Below are 21,477 nucleotides of genomic sequence, written 5' to 3' on the forward strand. Positions count from 1 at the left end.
AATGTACAGGTAGCATTTTTTGACCGATTCAGCTGAAAATTGGGTAATATAATTTTTTTAGCCATAGGAAGAACGCTATTGCTTTTGCTGAAAATCGGTTCAGATTTGGATATAGCTCCCGTATATATTTTCGGCCGATTTGACGTATTTGCTGCACCAAACACGCTATGTACGTCCGATTTTGATGAAATGTGGAATGTGTGGCTGAATTCGGTCTATAAACAAATGTGCCAAATTACAACGAAATCGGTTCAGATTTGGATATAGCTCCAATATATATTTTCGGCCGATTTGACGTATTTGCTGCACCAAACACGTTATATACGTCCGATTTTGATGAAAGTTGGAATGTGTTACTGAATTCGGTCTATAAATAAATGTGCCAAATTACATCGAAATCGGTTCAGATTTGGATATAGCTCCAATATATATTTTCGGCCGATTTAATGTATTTGCTGCACTACACACCCTATATACGTCCGATTTTAATGAAAGTTAGAATGTGTTACTGAATAGAAATAAGTGTGCCAAATTATAATGAAATCAGTTCAGATTTGGATATAACTCCCATATATATTCTCGCGCGATCTGTCCAATTTTGATGAAATTTGGAATGTGTGACGGAATTTTGTCTAGTAATAAGTGTACCATATTATATAGAAATCAGTTCAAATTGATATATATCTCCTATATTTTCCATATTCACAGTGGTGTAGGGTATCATATAGTCGGCCCCGCCCGACTATGATCCTTTCCTTACTGGTTTTTGGATGGCGCTGTTTACTGCATCTATGGGAATAGCATTTTGTCCTGCAGTATAAGCATGTTGATCTGGAGGTTCTGTTTTGTATCTATGAACTTCTTTCTGTAGATCGTGAAGATCTCGATTTACATTTCTTAGTGGAAGGTCTCCCCGTCGCCTAGCCATGCATGTGATCAATTGGCGTCATGAGAAGGTTTAGAGTTTCTTTCTCAGCTAACGTTAACAAAGCAAAATGGTAACGCATAGCTCAACACAGACTGTCGTATCGCATTGTATGTGGTCACCAATATTTCTTAATCTACACACGAAGCGCTGATGCCTAGCGACATGGGAACCTTGTTCCTTCTCCTTAGCTTATAGCAGATTATTGTGGCATGATCAGATGATCAGAATAGATTTTGGAATGTGACCACTAAAATCTTGATGTAATTTGTGGTCAGAATTCTTACTCCGTATACCTATACATTGAAGGACCTACCCTTATTCGTGGTTTAACTAGCTGATATTTCGAGATACCTAGAGTAGAAGAAACTCGCACGGTTTGCGACATATCTCATATATCTATAGTTGGATCTGATCCCATTATGGTGGGATCATCTACATAAGGCACGATTTGTATACAATGTTGTGGAGGTCCAGAGAGGTAGAGGTTAAAAAATTCCCAGGCTTGGGAAACTCCTTACTTACTTCGTATTCCTAACCTCCACATACGACTGACATCCGCAAATGTAGTTTAAGATCCTTCATTTCGATATCGGCTGGTGGCATTAATGTCCTCAATCAGAATCGTTAACCGTTCCTAATGCTTTCGATACATACATATATGGCGTGAAGGTTATTCGTTGTACTATGCTGTTTCCGGAAACGATGATGGTAATCTTTTATTTGGTAACTTCCTCTAAGGCATGGGAGGAGTCTTTGCTACTGACGAGAGAAAAGAGATCGGCTTGTAAGATTCTGCCTTCCTCACATATTTCCTAAATTTCAGAGAACAGAACCACCCAACTCATTTTCCAGACTTCGGAAAGTATTGTGGCTAACGACAAATTGAACACCTTGATTTAATATTCAATTCTATGTTCACCTAACTGCTTCAACATGACCACGAAGATCCTGTCTGTGGCAATTGATTTACATGATGTTGCTTTCCTTCCGTGTGACTTCTACAACGTCAGCACTGAAAAACTGGGGCGGTTCTTCAGTGGAAAGAGTTCTAATGCGATGTGAATCTCTACTCTGCCTATTTAATCGACAGACGTGCCCTAGCCGATCTTGACAAAATCCCTTAAATTTGGTTAAGTTTCGGTATTATTTCGGTTCCCAAGAGATGGGTTCTAAAGTTTGCGAAAGAAGGACAGTGTTGACAGTGTTGACATTTTTGTCCACTCTTTACTATTTTCTGCAAAACATATTTTGTGGAGATGCTCTTGAAAACCAAGGTGTCCTCTAACAAAGCCTCCAATCAGTATACTAATCTCTACCTTGTGTTCTTTGTTATACCCTCAGGATTTATGCTAACGGGGGTATATACTCTTTCATACGGGCAGAATGTGCCTCATCGAAATAATGGTTTTTGACCCCAAGAATGCTTGGACGAAATCCGTTTCAGACAATCTGGAGATGTTCGAAAATGTTTGCAAAAATTGTGAACACGAGAACTCTTGATGGGAGTAACCGATTTGGTCCATACTTTGCACATCGTGAAACTTCTACCATTTGTAGATGAGGTTCCAATATAGACTCTATCGGTCCACACCTTCGGAAACTTACTAACTTATCTGGCCCATTGCAGAACATTTGTTCCATAAGCCGCGCCTTGTCATCTATTCATCCACTTGTTTGTGCCATCTATTCTTTGGCCAGCCAATTCTGCGTGCACCGCCATGTGGCTCGAATTTATACGCCTTTTTAGCGAGTTCATCATCGCTCATTCTTATGATATGGCCTAGCCAACGCAATCTTTGCATCTCGATACGTTTATCTATACTGATGTCGTTGTATAGCAGATACAGCATATTATTCATACGACGTCGATATTCACCGTCAACGCAGATTGGTCCATAGATCTTTCGAAGAATTTTTCTCTCAAACACACCAAGCACTGCCTTGTCTGCTTGCGTAAGTACCCAGGTTTCTGAACCATACATCAGCGCGGGTAGTATCAGTGTTTTGTAAAGCGTTGTTTTTGTTTGACGAGATGTGGCTTTATTCCTAAGCTGCTAACTAAGCCCGAAGTAGCATCTGTTGGCCAACACTATTCTTCTTCGTATTTCACAACTGTTGTTGTTAGTTGTGTTTACGGCGGTGCCGAGGTAGACGAAGTCCCTTACTACCTCAAAATTATAGGAACCAACCTCAACAGTTGGCCCAATCTCTATGGACGCATTGCGCGTCTACACCATTAACTTTGTCTTCTCGCCGTTTACCGCCAGACCCACTTTAGCAGATTCCCTTTCGACTTTTTCAAAGGTATCAGTTACTTCCTTTACCGATCGACCTATGATGTCAATATCATCGGCATAAGCAAGTAACGTATGGTTGTTTGTGTATATTGTGCCACTTCTTTTCACCTTCGCATCTCGTATAACCTTTTCCAGCAGAATGTTGAAAAGATCACACGAGAGGTCATCACCTTGTCTGAAACCTCTTTTGGTACCAAACTCTTCGGAGAGGTTCTTTCCTATTTTAACTGACGATCGAGTATCAGTTAATGTCATTGTACAAAGCTGGATGAGCTTTGCAGGGATACCAAATTCAGACATGGCTTGGAATACCTTTGAACGTAGGGGCTTTGAGCGTAGGGGGTCGAAGGCTGCTTTGTAATCAACAAAAAGGTGGTAAGTGTCGATCTGCATCTATTGGGTCTTCTCCAGGATTTGCCGCAGGGTAAATATCTGGTCAATGGTGGATTTCCCAGGTCTAAAGCCGCATAGGTATGGGCCAATTATTTCATTGACCTTCGGATTCCTCCCACACAAAATTTCGGAAAAGTTCAGTTTAAGACCTGCTTTCAAATCGATTTGATTTTTGTTGTTACGACTCGTTTTCACAGCCCCCATTACAGCTGTGCAAGTTTTATCAAGGGTAAGTCCATATTTCATGAGAAAAAAAACCCGAAAGCTGTAAAAGCCCCTATAGCAGCATGTGTAGTGGCTGGAGTGCGCTACAGCACTCGAACTGATCAACCGATTTGGTACAAACTTAAAATTTCACTAAAATGGTATATGCTATATCTATTGAACGGAGCAACAGATTTGGTCTAAATTTGGATCTCCTAATATTTTGCCCAAATGTAGTTTAACTTCGGAAATGTTTCATATCGATCTTTTCTTTAGGGTATCTCCCCCACAAAAATTCAATATTTTTGGATTAGTGCTGTTTAGGCTGTTTAGGATCTTCTCGAAGATCCTTTGAAAAACTTTACCGATGCTTTTCCTTATGGTTCTGTTGTTCGTGGGCAAATCTATGCTTCCTGGCACAGTGTTCAAAAAAGATCGGCAAGTTCGAATGTCCAAGAAGGGCCACAAATTTCTTAAAACCCCCGAAATAAATTTGTTTGGGGAAAAGGATTTTTGTTTGTAGCCAGTATTCGATCTGTTCATAGATGAAAACTCCAATTTACAAAGGGTGAGGGTATATCTTTGATGGCAAAGCCGACTGATTCTTTCTTACTTGTTTCTTATCTCTCTACTACTACAAAAAAGGGTAAATTCTAACATTCATCTTCTTTATTCTAATTACCTTAGGAATACCAAACTTATATCGGTTAGGAAAAACATTTATCTTAATTACCCGTTGAAGACGACCTTTTAATCGACGAAGAGCCTTCAGGTGTCGATTATTCTTTGTATAATTACCTTCCTCCAATCCCAGTTTGCTGGACGTCTATGCAGTTGATACCATCAATTTGATTTTGTAACAGCTTTCCAACAGGCCCACTCCTCCTGAATTATGTCAATGACTGCTTTTACATCTTGCAATGTTCACCCGAGTATGTTAACATATCTCATTTCCCTGCGATTTTTTTCTTTACATTTTTTATTGAGACCATGGATTCAAGAACATTTAAATGCGCATTCCTTTCCAGTAAATACTTTGCATTACCTATCAATGTCAGAAAAATACTTATTCAGAATTTTTGTCAACATCTCAAAATTGAATGTTCCTTCTTCCCATTATGTAAATGTTTCCTATTGTGTCAACAACCGAAGTGGTGGTGGCGTATGAGCAATAATATCCCCTCTTTTTCTGCACAATAGGCGTATAAGCAATATTTGTTAATGTCTTCTGAGAACACTTGAGCGTATGAGTATTTCCCATTTTTTTGTATTTTGCACTACAGGAAGTTGTTGTCACTTAAAGAAGGTAAACAAACAAAAACATGACAAGAGATACGGAGACAAATGGGAAATGAGGCTGCAGTGAGGCACTTGTGGAAACATTTTGTGCTGACATCTTCTTGACAATTATTATTTTGTAATCAATGTAAGATTTTTGTAGGATTTTCTTAACTTGACATAAATTTCCATAATAATTTGAACAACAATGACACTCACATTAGAAAAAGTAATAAACAAAGCACTTGAGAATAATGCAAAAGAGGAAAAAGGAAACAAATGGTAATGATGTTAGCGAAGATTATTTACCTTTACATATGCATATTTGTTATACAATATGGAATTGCTTAGCTAAAAGTTCAAAACAATATATCAAATAAGGTTAGGCGGGCTATTCCCTTTTATGTTTATTTTGATTTATTATTTATTATCAAAAGAATTTAATTTTCTTCCACTTTTACGCTATGTCCGTTGATTAATAACAACCAGTTGATGTCTTGTTTTTTTCCTCACGTAGTCATAAGGCAAACATCAACCAACAGCATGTTGGGCTCGACATCTTCATTATTACATTACAAATCAATTTAAGGGTATATCCTTAATGATAAATTACTTTAATTCTATGGATTTGTGTTAAAGACCATTGGGAAATTGTCATTGACTTAAATGGCGAAATTTATCATACTAAAAAATCCGTTTGTGTATTAAATTTGAGTAAAAAAATTTTCAAGGACATGCCTGCGCCTTTACACACATAATTTTAAGAATATTTTCTTTTCACTCCTTCCATGCTTCTTCTGCCGTCCCCTCATTAGTCATGCTTTAGAGAAAGACAATTTCTCCTAATTATCTCATGAACTAAAACAATAGACGATAATTTATATTTATTCCTATTTATGTTCATCGCATGTGTGGTGCTGGTATCGAGCGAATCTGTTGTTGGAAGGAGTGTGTTATTCCCAGGAAAGGGAATTTATTGTCATTTATTACTTCATTAGAGTTTATTGTGAAAAAGTATAAAAAGCGAATGACATTTGAAACAAGTAAAAAGAATAAACTAAATACTCTCATCCTGTGACTGTAGAAAACAACAAGAACAAAAGTGGTGGACCTAAATAATCTTGGATCACAAAAAACCGTGTGCATGGTTTTTGGAATATTAGGGCCATTATCGAAAGTGGTATGGGTAATAAAAGTATAGCGTTGTAACAACAACCACAAAGACTAATAAAAAATTTAGTGCGAGAGGTGTATAAAGGGGTGGCCCTAAATATTGGGACATTTTAAGGCAATATCCCTGTCATTTTGGGGATGTTATGGTAACATATTTATGTATGTCATAGAAAGTTTTAAACTACCCGCTATTACAGTTTTGACTTTGCGGAGGAGGCATCTGAAGAATGGACTATTTCATATCAGAATCATAGATTTACCCTCGAAAAACTTAATTGGTTTTAATCAGAATCACATGGACTACACGGTGCTCTTGAATCAAATATAAATGGAAGGTGCTTACACCTGGAAATTTTTGGCGGATTCTGAAACTACAATGTTCATAGATGAGAAAAATCAAAAAGCTAAAAGAATCGCCGGAACGCTTTTCAAGTTGACGTTTTTAAGGGTTTTTTAGGTTTTCACGATTTTGCTTGGAAACCGCAAGATCTATCGAAATGGAACTAAAGAAAATATTGTAGCTATGAAAATTCTCTATAAGATTGACTTTTATGATATCTTCGTACTTTTTACCGTTATTGAGATATATAAGTTCAAATTAGGATAATGGATTGACTGTATCGTCTCCTTATAAAACAATGTCATACACAGTGCACCTTAACTAAATTAAATGAAAACCGCTTACACCAGGAAAGTTTTTGCAAATTTTGAAACAGAAAAATCCAAAAACTAGAAAAAATCGCTGGATGCATTTTTTAATAAATCGTGATCAAAGTTCACATTTTTAGGTTTTTTTGGGTTTCACGATTTTGCTTGGAGACCACAAGTCCTATCGAAATGGAACTAAAGAAAATGTTTTAGCAGCGAAAATTCTGTAAAATATTGGCTGATTAATATTTTCCTAGGTTTTACCATTTTTGAGATTCAGTTCAAACTTTCAGATTTTTTCATAGGTCTTCAGGATTTAGCTTGAAAACTGCAAATCTTTTCGAATGGGACTAAAGAATATGTTGTTGCTTAAAAATTCTCTACAAGATTGGCTTTCGTAATTTTTTCCTAGGTTGTACCGTTTTTTAGATATATGGGATATATGGGAAATATCAGTCATGACATTGTTCTATAAGGAGCCAATACAGTCAATCCATTGTCCTAATTTGAGCTTCTATATCTCAATAATGATGAAAACTACGAAGATATCATAAAAATCAATCTTGTAGAGAACTTTTGTAGCTACAACATTTTCTTTACTCCCATTTCGTAAGGACTTGCGGTTTCCAAGCAAAATCGTGAAATCATAAAAAAAACCCTTAAAAATGTCATCCTGAATCGCGATTTTTTTGAAAAGGGCTCCGGCGATTTTTTTTTTAGTTTTTTGATTTTTCTCATCTATGAACATTGTAGTATCAGAATCCGCAAAAACTTTCCAGGCGTAAGCACCTTCCATTTAAATTTGATTCAAGAGCACCGTGACTACCTTTGATGAACATTTGAATACATTTTCTCGAACAGACCTTATACTGCACGTAAGCCAAAATTTTGCTCTTTTGTGAGGCAGATTCCGGAATGTTCGATGCAGTCCACCTTTGAACTTGACCTATCTTTAAGATAAATTTTACGATGTTCAAAGTTTGGACCAATGTTAGTTATTCTTTTCGATAGTTATCGTACCCACCAGCCTTTTCAGTTGGCCACAGTACTATTTTTTCAGGAAACACGGAATTGCCCCCGAAAAAAAATATATCTTTGTAATTGTTATATTTTTGTAATTGTAATCTCAAAAAGTATCCATGGTAAAAATTTCAAATCGATCTTTAAACAGCACTCAAACTGCATTTAAACGAAAATGTTGCCATTTGAGAGAAAGGTACATAAGATGTTGCCCTATATAGATATTTTTCTAATTTGGTGTATATTTGGATGAGAGAAAAGTTTCGGCCGACTCGAAAACTCATTCCGTAAGTCGTCGTGCTCATCAGAGAGTTCAGTTGCGGCCGCCAGGATATTTAGAGCTTCTGGGGTATTATCGCTACAAGTATGGACTTGCCTCCCGAAAAACTTGCACCGCGAGGAAAACCCGCTGCAAAACATCAAAATTGTACGAGACATTCTCTTTTTAACTGAACTTTTGCATAATTTTTAAACCCTAAGCATTTATGCTACACTTTCATACGGGCAAAATGTTCCTCATCGAAATAACGGGTTTAGGCCCCAAGTATGTTCGAAATCCGATTCAGACAATTAGGAGTCAACTTAGCCATATCCGTCTGTCTGTCTGGCTGGAGCGCATCAACCGATTCGGTCCAAAATTTGGCTTTCGTAATATTTTGTCCAAACTTTGTTTAAGTTCAAAGATGCGTTATATCCGTCCACTCTTTCCGGTACCACTCCCACAAAAGCTCGCAAAATGTTCGGAAAATTCCTGAACCGAATAACTCTTGAAGGGAGTAATAGATTTGGTCCATACATCGCACATTCTGAAATTTCTATCAGACTAACATAAGGTTCCAATATTGACTCAATCGGTCCACGCCTTCGGGTACCTTCCACACAACATTTCGGAAAAGTTCACTTTGAACCCGTTCTCTAATCGCATTGTTTTTTGTTGTAACAACTTGTCCATACTTCCTGAGAATATAGCCTTAAAGGTTCAAAAAACACTTATGACACGGTGTGTAGTGGTTGCAGCGCAAGATAACTCTCGAACAAATCGGTCGGTCCGCAATTTGGTCTTCGTTATATTTTGTGCAAATTTAGTTTAAGTTCGAAGATAAGCCGTATCGGTCCATTCCTTCATGTACCTTCCCCACAAAAGTTCAAAAATATTCGGAATGTGCACCATAACTCTTGAAGGAAGTGACCGATTTGGTCCATACTTTACACACCATAATATATATACCTGATATAGATCAGGTTCGAATATGGGCAATATTTGTCCAATCCATTGTACACATTATTTCGGATAAGTTCACTTTAAAACCTGCTCTTGAATCACTTTGATTTTTGTTGAAGCAATTTGCATTCGCTGCCTCCATTACGACGGCAAAAGTTTTTCAGGGGCAAGTCCATACTTCTTGTGAAAACAGCCTGAAAGGTGTAAAAAAAAAACCCTATATGTTGTGGCTGAAGAGCACGATAACTTTAGAACTGATCAACTGATTTGGTTCGAAATTTGGCCTTCATCAAATTTTGACCAAACTTACTTACCGTTCGAAGATGGTACTTCCCCCCAATATTTAAAAAATGTCACTAAAATGGTATGCACGATATCTCTTGAACAGGGCAACCAATTTGGCCCAAATTTTGGATCTCTTGATATTTTGTCAAAATTTAGATTAACTTCTAAAGTGGCCCAAATTGGTCCTCTCCTTAGGGTACCTCCCCCACAAAAGTTCAACATTTGTGTCTAAGTTCAGTTTAGGGTCTGTCCGAAGGTTCTTTGGAAATGTTCGTTGTGGTTCTATTTACAGCGATAAGTATTATGTTTTCGTGGACAGATTATACGATGACCCACTGATATGACTAGTGGGTGCGATGTCTATCGAAATAATATGACTCCCAAAATAAAATACACTTCCATAAAGGACTATGTCGGTCCATTCCTTAATGTAGCTCCTCTGCAACATTTTTGAACTTTAATCCTAATCCACATTTTTGTCGAACAGTTCAAATGTCCAAAAAGGGCCACGAAATTCTGAAAAGACCCCAAATACATTCGATCTGTCCGTAGATGAAAGTTTCAATTCACATAGGCTAAGGGTATACATCGGTCGGCAAAGCCGATTGAAGGCCTGCGTACATAAGCTGCCTTGCCTGATTGCCTTGCTTTCTTGCTTCATTTCCGAGCAAATTTGGAACTGGGTTGCCCTTTTCTTTTTTATTCTTTTATCAGAAGCAAGCAAGGCAAGCGGGCAAGGCAGCTTATGTACTCACCCCTTGATACTTTTTCATTTGTTTTTTTTTTTCCTTTCAATTTTACCCCTGATATCTAAGTATGGGAGAACTACTACAATTTACAATGATGGGACCACATTAGCTACTAACTGCCGGTGTTATCGTGTACACCAGTTTAGCGAAATATTTGGAACTTTTGGGTGGAGGAGGTACTCGAAGGTTTGGACTGGCATGGCCCAACCTCAAACTTGATCTAAGTTTGGAAAAAATATTACGAGGTGACAAAGTTTGGACCAGTCATCCGTTCGATAGTTATCGGGAGTCACGATAACTCCGCTCGTCTATAGAGACTATCTTCAGCTTGTTTATAGAGACTCTCTTCATCTCGCCTGTATAGACACAATTTAGCTCGTCTTTAAAGACTCCCTTCCACTTGTCTATAAAGACTCCCTTCAGCTCGTCTATAACGACTTCCTTCTGCTTGTCTATAAAGACCCCCTTCTGCTTGTCTATAAAGACCCCCTTCAGCTCGTCTATAAAGACTCCCTTCAGCTCGTCTATATAAAGACTCCCTCCGGCTTGTATATAAAAGCTCCATACGACTCCTCTATAAAGAAACCCCTAGTGTATAAAGAATCCCTTCAGATCGTCTATAAAGACTCCCTCCGGCTCTCTATAAAGACTCCCTTTAGCTCGTCGGTAGAGACTCCCTTCTGCTCGTCTATAAAGAAACCCTTCCGCTTGTCGATAAAGACTCCCTTCAGTTCGTCTATAAAGAATCCCTTCCGCTCGTCTATAAAGACTCCCTTCATCTCGTCTATAAAGATTCCCTTCAGCTCGTCTATAAATACTCCCTTCAACTCGTCTATAAAAAATCCCTTCAGCTCGTCTATAAAGACTCCCTTCATCTCGTCTATAAAGATTCCCTTCAACTCGTCTATAAAAAATCCCTTCAGCTCGTCTATAAAGACTCCCTTCAGCTCGTCTATAAAGAATCCCTTCAGCTCTTCTATAAAGACTCCCTTCAACTCGTCTATAAAGACTCCCTTCATCGCGTATATAAAGATTCCCTTCAGCTCGCCTATAAAGACTCTCTTCAGCTCGTCTATAAATACTCCCTTAAGCTCGTCTATAAAGACTCCCTTCAGCACGTCTATAAAGACTCCCTTCAGCTCGTCTATAAAGACTCCCTTTAGACTCCCTTTAGCTCGTCTATAAAGACTCCCTTTAGACTCCCTTCAGCTCGTCTATAAATACTCCCTTCAACTCGTCTATAAAAACTCCCTTCAGACTCCCTTTAGCTCGTCTATAAAGACTCCCTTCAGCTCGTCTATAAAGCCCCCCTTCAACTCGTCTATAAAGACTCCCTTCATCTCGTCTATAACGAATCCCTTCATCTCGTCTATAAAGATTCCCTTCAGCTCGTCTATAAAGACCCCCTTCAGCTCGTCTATAAAGACTCTCTTCAGCTCGTCTATAAATACTCCCTTCAGCTCTTCTATAAAGACTCCCTTCAGCTCGTCTATGCAGACTTCCTTCAGCTCGTCTATGCAGACTCACTTCAGCTCGTCTATAAAGACTCCCTTCAGACTCCGTTTAGCTCGTATATAAAGACTCCCTTTACCTCGTCTATAAAGACTCCCTTCAGCTCGTCTATAAAGATTCCCTTCAGCTCGTCTATAAATACTCCCTTCAACTCGTCTATAAATACTCCCTTCAACTCGTCTATAAAGACTACCTTCGACTTGTCTATAAAGTGTCCCTCCGGCTCGTGTATAAAGACTCCCTTCAGCTCGTCTATAAAGACTCCCTTCAGCTCGTCTATAAAGACTCCCTTCAGCTCGTCTATAAAGACTCCCTTCAGCTCGTCTATAAAGACTCCCTTCAGCTCGTATATAAAGACTCCCTTCAGCTCGTCTATAAAGACTCCCTTCAGCTCGTATATAAAGACTCCCTTCAGCTCGTCTATAAAGACTCCCTTCAGCTCGTCTATAAAGACTCCCTTCAGCTCGTCTATAAAGACTCCCTTCAGATCGTATATAAAGACTCCCTTCAGCTCGTCTATAAAGACTACCTTCGACTTGTCTATAAAGTGTCCCTCCGGCTCGTGTATAACGGCTCCATATGACTCCTTTATAAAGACTCCTTTCAGCTCGTCTATAAAAACTCCCTTTCGCTTGTCTATAAAGGCTCCCTTCAGCTCGTCTATAGAAAGACTCCCTCCGGTTCGTATATTAAAGCCTCCCGTCGAATTGTCTATAAAGACTCCCTTCGACTTGCCTATAAAGACTCCCTTCGACTTGTTTACAAAGACTCCTTTCAGCTCGTCTATAAAGACTCCCTGCAGCTCGTCTATAAAGACTCCCTTCAGATCGTCTATAAAGACTCCCTTCAGCTCGTCTATAAAGACTACCTCCCGCTCGTCTATAAAGACTCCCTTCAGCTCGTCTATAATGACTGCCTTCCGCTCGTCTATGAAGACTCCCTTCAGCTCGCCTATAAAGACTCAATTTATCTCGCCCATGAAGACTCCCTCCGGCATGTCTATAAAAACTCCTTTTGACTCGCCTAAAAAGACTCCCTTCCGCTCATCTAAAAAACTAACATCAGCTCACTGAACTCTGCCTCTTTCTCTCTCTTCTAGCCTTCAGTTATGTTTTTCCATTGCTTATTGTGTTACTCCACCGTACTTTGTATTACCTTATAAATAAATTGATAGGTTTCTTATTTTGTTAGTGCAGCATGATGAGGCTGCCTCCAAACATGCATGCTTTACTTGTTTTTTTATTTCTCCAGTAAAACTGTCTTGTCTGTAGCCTCACCCACATCACAACACAACTGACTGACCACTACATCAGTGTCAAATAAAATTCTCTGGTCAGTTTTGCTTTTTTTCGTTGTATGGTTCTCGCAACTTAACTCATTTTTTATGAAAGAATTTTTTTGTTTTGGCCGCACTACTTTTGGCCATTATTCTTTATGAACTGTGACTATCGGACGATGTGTCACTCATGTGCCCCCAACAATTTGCCAAACTATAAAACTGTCATTTTTTACAATAGCTCAATGAACATTAGAGAGCCAAAGGAAGAACATGGTGGGAAGAATAAAAAATAACCAACGTGAAACCAAAGCGAACACAGGAGGCTAAAAGCGGAATGTGGCAATGCGTTTCAAAGCAGCAGGGAAACGGACGATAACGCATTTTGTTTCGTTGCAGAAAAAACAACAAAAATTTAAATGCCATGAAGCTGCAGCAAAGCCATAAAATAGTCAACAGTTTTTAATCCACACTCCTGTCATGACAAAGCGGAGAAGCAGGAGGAGGTAGAAGCCTTTTGGCATTTTGTATTGTGTGTGTTTTTGTTTTTATTTCCTCCAAAAATTATGGCTTTTAAGGCAACATTTATCCAAAAACAGAAGGACAAATTTTAATTATACCCCGTTTTTTTTTTTGTCTTTTTTCCAGCTGGGCGTTGCTTTGGGTTTTGTTTTGCCTCCAATGCTCGTTGCAAATAATGAAGATCAAGATTTGGTTGGTCACGATTTGCAATGGATGTTCAATTATGTGGCCGGCGTAACAACCGTTTTGGCCATTTTAATGGTCTTGTGTAAGTGTGTGAAAAATTTACAATAACAACAAATTTAATCTGCTATCTAACCGACAACACATTATTTGTTTGTTGTGTTTACAGTTTTCCAAGATAAACCACCAACACCACCCTCAGCTGCCCAAAAGGTGGCCTTGCCCGGTTCAATTGAAGCACAAAATCAAGTCTCATTTAAGACATCCTTAAAGAATTTAATGCTAAATCGCAACTATATTCTGCTGCTCATCTCATATGGCATGAATGTGGGAGTGTTCTATGCCATATCAACGTTACTGAATCCGGTAAGTTTTGTCCTCGCAACTGTAACACTTTTCGTCCTGACTCCTTTGTATTTATGTCTAAATTTTTCTTTTTCCTTTTACCTTTATTTCTGTTCTTGTAGGTGGTGCTTAAATATTATCCTGGCCATGAAGTGGATACGGGACGCATTGGCTTGGCCATTGTCTTATCTGGCATGATGGGTTCAGTTGTTTCGGGCATTGTTTTGGATAAATCTCATAAATTTAAGTAAGTCGTAAAATGCGTTTTTAATGTTCTTATTTTTTAGCCATAGAAAATAATGTGGAAATAAACCGTAACCTCAAAGAAACACCTTCAAAACATACTTTCATATCTTGGGGTTGCTCCACAAAATAAACATTATTTGCTAGAGTATGATTAATATTATTCACGATGTAATGTATACACCCAATTGTACCGCATTAAATAATGCACTTTAATACGCCTAGGCGTATAATTTATTATTTCCACAATATTAATCATACTCACAATTCGAAAAGTAATAAGTTCTAGAAACCGATTTTTTAAATGTTTTTAAATTGTTGCCATTATTTTTGCTATTTTATTATCTTCTTCTCCACCATCTCCGGCTGCCGCCCTTGTCAATGATTCTTCTCCAAGCGAGAGAAAAAATCCTCCCATTAATAATACAAATCAAATGCTGCAACAACAGCAGTTTTTCCGTTCTGACCTGTCATCGACCAGATGCTAACCATGTTTATTGCAATAACCCGTCTGTTTACATTATAAAGCAAAAAGAAATTGAATTATTGTTTATTATTTTATGGACAATATTTCTGCATTGCAATGGACATAGGCAGCAGACGATATGAGGGAGGGAGCAGGAAGTGTTTGTGCAATTTATTCCAAAGTCCTTAAGAGACACCTGAGGATTTTTTCTATAGAAAAAAGTGTCCTCAATAACCTGAGTTTTTTCTATAGAAAAATGTGTTCTCAGTGACCTGAGGAATTTTTCTAAAGAAAAAATTGTCCTCGGTAACCTGAGGAATTTTTTCCTATAGAAAAAGTGTCCTCAGTAACCCGAGGAATTTACTTCTATAGAAAAAAAGTGTCCTCAGTTAACTTTTTTCTATAGAAAAAATTCCTCAAGTTACTGAGCACACTTTTTTATAGAAAAAAATTCCTAAGGTTACTGAGGACACTTTTTTTTATAGAAAAAAGTACCTCAGGATAGTGAGGACACTTTTTTCAGGTCACTGAGGAAAATTTTTTCTATAGAAAAAATTCCTCAGGTCACTGAGAACACATTTTTCTATAGAAAAAATTTCTCCGGTTACTGAGGACACTTTTTTTCTACAGAAAAAAATCCTCAGGTTACTGAGTACACTTTTTTCTATAAAAAAAAAAAAATCCTCAGGTTACTGAGTACACTTTTTTCTATAAAAAAAAAAATCCTCAAGTTTCTGAGGACACTTTTTTCTACAGACAAAAATCTTCAGGTTATTGAGGACACTTTTTGCAATAAAAAAATCCTCACGTTATTGAGGAGACTTTTTTCTATAAAAAAAATTCCTCAGGTTACTGAGAATACTTTTTTCTAAGGAAAAATTGCATCAGGTTGCTGATGACACTTTTTTCTATAGAAAAAAATCCTCAGGTTACTGAGACACTTTTATTTATAGAACTTTTTTTAGAAAAAATCCTAAGGTTAATGAGGGCACTTTTTTCTATAGACAAAAATTCAGAGGTTATTGAGGGCACTTTCTGCAATAGAAAAAAATCCTCAGGTTACTGAGGAAAAGTTTTTCCAGGACAAAAATTGTTCACTTTTTTCTATAGAAAAAATTCCTCGGTTTACTGAGGACACTTTCTTTTCCATAGGAAAAAATCCTTAGGATACTGAGGACACTTTTTTCTATTGAAAACAAATCCTCAGGTTATTGAGGACACTTTTTTCTATAAAAATCATCAGATTACTCTTTTATTTACTTTTTCTACAGAAAAAAATTCCTCAGGTTATTGAGGACACTTTTTTCTATAGAAAAAAATTCCTCAGGTTACTGAGGACACTTTTTTCTATAGAAAAAATTCCTCAGGTTACTGAGGACACTTTTTTCTATAGAAAAAAATCCTCAGGTTACTGAGCACACTTTTTTCAATAGAACAAATTCCTCAGGTTACTGAATACACTCTTTTCTATAAAAAAAAAATCCTCGGGTTACAGAGGACACTTCTTTCTATAAAAAAAAATCCTCAGGTTACTGAGGACACTTTTTTCTATAGAAAAAAATTCCTCAGCCTACAGCGGACACTTTTTTCTATAAAAAAAAATTCCTCAGGTTGCAGAGGAAAATTTTTTTCTATAGAAAAAATTCCTCAAGTTACTGAGGACAGTTTTTTCTTTAGAAAAATGTTCCTAAGTTAACTGAGGACACTTTTTTCTATAGAAAGAAATTCTTAAGGATACTGAGGACACTTTTTTTCTATAGAAAAAAATTCCTCAGGTTACTGAGGACACTTTTTTCTATAGAAAAAAGTGTCCTCAGTAACCTGAGGATTTTTTTTCTATAGAAAAAAGTGTCCTCAGTAACCTGAGGAATTTTTTTCTATAGAAAAAAAGTGTCCTCAGTATCCTTAAGAATTTCTTTCTATAGAAAAAAGTGTCCTCAGTTAACTTAGGAACATTTTTCTAAAGAAAAAACTGTCCTCAGTAACTTGAGGAATTTTTTCTATAGAAAAAAATTTTCCTCTGCAACCTGAGGAATTTTTTTTTATAGAAAAAAGTGTCCGCTGTAGGCTGAGGAATTTTTTTCTATAGAAAAAAGTGTCCTCAGTAACCTGAGGATTTTTTTTTATAGAAAGAAGTGTCCTCTGTAACCCGAGGATTTTTTTTTTATAGAAAAGAGTGTATTCAGTAACCTGAGGAATTTTCCTCAGGTTACTGAGGACACTTTTTTCTATAGAAAAAAAATCCTCAGGTTACTTAGGACACTTTTTTCTATAGAAAAAATCCTCAGGCTACTGAGGACACTTTTTGCTATAGAAAACCATTCCTCATGTTACTGAGGACACTTTTTCTATAGAAAAAAATTCCTCAGGTTACGGAGGACACTTTTCTATAGAAAAGAAAAAATTCCCCAGGTAACCGAGGAAAATTTTTTCTATAGAAAAAATTTCTCAGGTTACTGAGGAGACATTTTTCTATAAAAAAAATCTTCAGTTTACTGAGGACACTTTTTTCTTTAGAATAAAATCCTCAGCTACTGAGGACATTTTTTCCTATGGAAAAAAATTGCTCAAGTTAGTGAGGACTTTTTTTCCTAAGGAAAAAAGGACACTTTTTCTATAGAAAAAAATTCCTCAGTTTACTGAGGACACTTTTTTCTATAGAAAAAAATTCCTCAGTTTACTGAGGACACTTTTTTCTATAGAAAAAAATTCCTCAGTTTACTGAGGACACTTTTTTCTATAAAAAAAATTCCTCAGGTTACTGAGCACACTTTTGTCAATAGAAAAAAATTCCTCAGCTTACTAAGGACACTTTTTTCTATAGAAAAAAATTCCTCAGGTTACTGAGGAAACTTTTTTCTAAAGAAAAAAAATCCTCAGGCTATTGAGGACACTTTTTTCTATAGAAAAAAATTCCTCAGGCTACTGAGGACACTTTTTTCTATAGAAAAAAATTCCTCAGGCTACTGAGGACACTTTTTTCTATAGAAAAAAATTCCTCAAGCTATTGAGGACACTTTTTTCTATAGAAAAAAATTCCTCAGGCTACTGAGGACACTTTTTTCTATAGAAAAAAATTCCTCAGGCTACTGAGGACACTTTTCTATAGAAAAAAAAATTCCTCAGGCTACTGAGGACACTTTTTTCTATAGAAAAAAATTCCTCAGGCTACTGAGGACACTTTTTTCTATAGAAAAAAATTCCTCAGGCTACTGAGGACACTTTTTTCTATAGAAAAAAATTCCTCAGGCTACTGAGGACACTTTTTTCTATAGAAAAAAAATCCTCAGGTTACTGAGGACACTTTTCTATAGAAAAGAAAAAAATCCTCAGGTTAGGGAGGACACTTTTCTATAGAAAAGTAAAAATTCCTCACGTTACCGAGGAAAATTTTTTCTATAGAAAAAAATTCTCAGGTTACTGAGGATACAGTTTTCTATTGAAAAAAATCCTCAGGTAACTGAGGAAACTTTTTACTGGGGACACTTTTTTCTATAGAAAAAAATTCCTCAGGTTACTGAGGACACTTCTTTCTATAGAAAAAAAATTCTCAGGTTACTAAGGACACTTTTTTCTATAGAACAAAAATTCCTCAGGTTACTGAGGACACTTTTTTCTATAGAAAAAATTCCTCAGGTTAATGAGGACACTTTTTTCTATAGAAAAAAATTCCTCATGTTACTGAGCACACTTTTTTCAATAGAAAAAAAAATCCTCAGGTTACTGGGCACACTTTTTTTCTATAGAAAAAAATTCCACAGGTTACTGAGGACACTTTTTTCTATAGAAAAAAAATTCTCAGGATACTGAGAACACTTTTTTCTATAGAAAAAAAATCCTCAGATAATAGGACACATTTTTCAATAGAAAAAATCCCCAGATTACTGAGGACACTTTTTTCTATTGGAAAATATTCCTCAGGTCAATGTGGAAAATTTTTACTATAGAAAAAAATTCCCCAGGTTACTGACGTCACTTTTTTCTATAGAAAAAAATTCCTCAGGTTACTGAGGACACTTTTTTCTACAGAAAAAAATCCTCAGGTTACTGAGGACACTTTTTTCTATAGAAAAAATTCCTCAGGTTACTGAGGACACTTTTTTCTACAGAAAAAAATCCTCAGGTTACTGAGGACACTTTTTTCTATAGAAAAATTCTTCATGTACTGAGAACACTTCTGTAGAAAAAAATTCCTCAGGTTGCAGAGAAAAACTGTTTCTTTAAAAAAAATCCTCAAATGGGGACAGTTTTTTCTATAGAAAAAGGAAAATTTTTTTCTATAGGAAAAAATTCCCCAAGTTAGTGAGGACAGTTTTTTCTTTAGAAAAATGTTCCTCATGTTACTGAGGACTGAGGTTACTGAGTACACTTTTTTCTATTGAAAAAAATTTGCCCCTTCAGCTCGTCTTTAGAGACTTCATTCAGATCGTCTATAGAAACTCTCTTCAGCTCTTCAGCATAAAGACTTTAGCTGGTCTATAAAAGCTCACTCCGGCTCGTCTATAAATACTCCCTCCGGCTCGTCTTTAAAGACTCTCTCCAGTTCGTCCATATAGACTCCCTCCATCCCGTTTACTTTTTCAGGCTCCTTATAAATCCGAAAGTCAAAATCCTTTTTGAACAATTTGGAATGGATTTTAAAATTTTGACCGAAGTTACTCTTTAGGTTCATGTTTACAGCGATTTAACGTTTTTCGTGCGCAAGTCCATGCTTTCAGATATATTGATCCAGAAGCTCTAAAAATCCTACAGTGACCAACTAAAATGACTGGTGGGCACAATCGAAACTAGTCACGTATGCCCGACCTCTGCACATCATAATATGGACTTTATAGATCAAAGATGGACTATATCGAACAACACCTTCGGGTACTTCCCTTACAAAAGTTCAAAATGTTCGCTTAGATGAAGTTTAAGTTCTGTTCGAGGATCGATTTGTCAACGATATATTTTTTTCGTGGCCAAGTGCATACATACTTCCTGACATAGTGACCCAAAAACTGTAAAAAATTCTACAGTGACCAATTATACCCTATTTAAAAATCCATCTACAATAAGATCCACATAATAAATTTATTTTGTAGACCCTCCCTCGTCTTCCCAAAATGAAATTGCGAAAAATAAAATGCAATATTAATTAAATTTGATAATCAACTAAAAATATGACTGGACTAAAAGCTTTTCCAAAAAAATTAAATTTCGTTTCTTAATTAAGAACACAAAACTCGAACACAGACAAGCAGACAGACTGCTGTGTCCAAACGAAAACACAATCTTAGATTCGGATATCAAATTTATAGCAGAAAATGACCATAGTCATAATCATAACATTGCTTCAGCTTTAAAGGGAACTTTTTCTAAGAACTCTAACAGGCGGACGACCAAAATAAGCTGAGATGCTTTCACAGTTTGGAACTACGTTTTATTTTGTTTTTGTTTATGTTTTGTGAGGCTACAACACAAATATTATCCAAAGGGAAAACTACATTATTTGCTGTGGTGTGGTAGCTCTCTTTCCTTTTATGTTGTCGTTGTTGTGTCTGCTGGTATTTCTCTTTTGGTAATGGTAGTTCTAACTTATTTTTCTTTGCATTTTTTTTTTTTGTATTCTGCAGAGAAACTACATTGGCTGTGTATGCATTTTCCATGGTTGGAATGTGGGTGTTTGCCTTTACTTTAGATACCGGAAGTATTGCTGTCGTTTATGTAACGGCATCCTTGTTGGGGTAAGTATCATCATCACAAGCATCACAAATAGATGTATAAATAAGCGTTCAAATTCAATTTTTTTTTTCTTATTTTACTATTTCCTTTTTTGTTTTTTTTTTCTTTAGCTTCTTTATGACCGGCTATTTGCCGGTGGGCTTTGAATTTGGTGCCGAACTAACCTATCCAGAACCGGAAGGCACCTCATCGGGTCTGCTGAATGCAGCCTCCCAAGTCTTTGGCATTATCTTTACATCGTTGTATTCATGGCTATTGGGTGATTATGGTGATATCACGGCCAATGTTACCATGGCCGTCATGCTGATAGTGGGCACCATTATAACAGCCTTGATCGGTTCCGATTTGAGACGTCAAAATGCCCAAGCGACAGGCAACACAGGAAATCCATAGGATCGTATAGATTTTGTTTAAGTAACACAAAGTTTGTTCTTCCTTTTCGCTAGCGGAAAGGAACAACGAAACAAAAGGCAAAAAATTTCATTTCGATAAACATGAAGTCGCCGCCGCCGGCTGCTAATTGGCATGGGAAATTAAGAAGCTTAAAATGGGAATGCATTGAAATTTTTTACTGATTGTGTTACTCGAACAAAATCGCAATTTCGTTAATTATAAAAAAATAATGGACTACAAAAGAAATCTAATTTTTAATGTAGTTTTGATTTGTGTTTTTAATTTATCAATTTTTGTTGTTTTTAATTTGTTAATTTGTATATATGTGTATAAATGATATAAGTTTAAAAAAATAATTATGATTTATTGTGTTGTTTTGTTTTTAAAATTAAGATTAATTGAATTTTAGTAGGAAAAACTATGCTATTAACTTCGAAGCCAGATACCGAAGATATCATGAAAGATTGCTGAGTTAATGGCTAAGAAAGGAGGGGATTCATTCATGTCCCCTCTCCCCAAAGACAAAAACTCAATTTTGTTTCGTGATGTACTGGTTTCGTAGCAAATACACCAATTTTATTAAAAAAACTCCTCAAAGTTCTTAAATTTGGAGAAG

The 21,477-nt window shown here is 36.6% G+C and overlaps 1 protein-coding gene across 5 annotated transcripts in view; it reads left to right on the forward strand.

The window, feature by feature from the left end:
• The window catches only part of HisT (Histamine transporter), a 223,202-nt gene extending 201,985 nt beyond the window's left edge, over nucleotides 1–21,217 (forward strand). For all 5 annotated transcript variants that reach the window (XM_073991479.1, XM_073991478.1, XM_073991481.1 and 2 more), the window contains 5 exons: nucleotides 13,634–13,775; nucleotides 13,860–14,056; nucleotides 14,158–14,282; nucleotides 20,360–20,470; nucleotides 20,579–21,217. In XM_073991479.1, coding sequence (XP_073847580.1) covers nucleotides 13,634–13,775; nucleotides 13,860–14,056; nucleotides 14,158–14,282; nucleotides 20,360–20,470; nucleotides 20,579–20,861 — 858 coding nt within the window. In that variant the 3' untranslated portion in view covers nucleotides 20,862–21,217. The remainder of the gene's footprint in view (nucleotides 1–13,633; nucleotides 13,776–13,859; nucleotides 14,057–14,157; nucleotides 14,283–20,359; nucleotides 20,471–20,578) is intronic.
• Nucleotides 21,218–21,477: the final 260 nt, after the last annotated feature.

This window comes from Musca autumnalis, unplaced genomic scaffold (genome assembly GCF_047663935.1).
Source record: "Musca autumnalis isolate F117 unplaced genomic scaffold, ASM4766393v1 scaffold_5, whole genome shotgun sequence".
NCBI lineage: Eukaryota > Metazoa > Arthropoda > Insecta > Diptera > Muscidae > Musca > Musca autumnalis.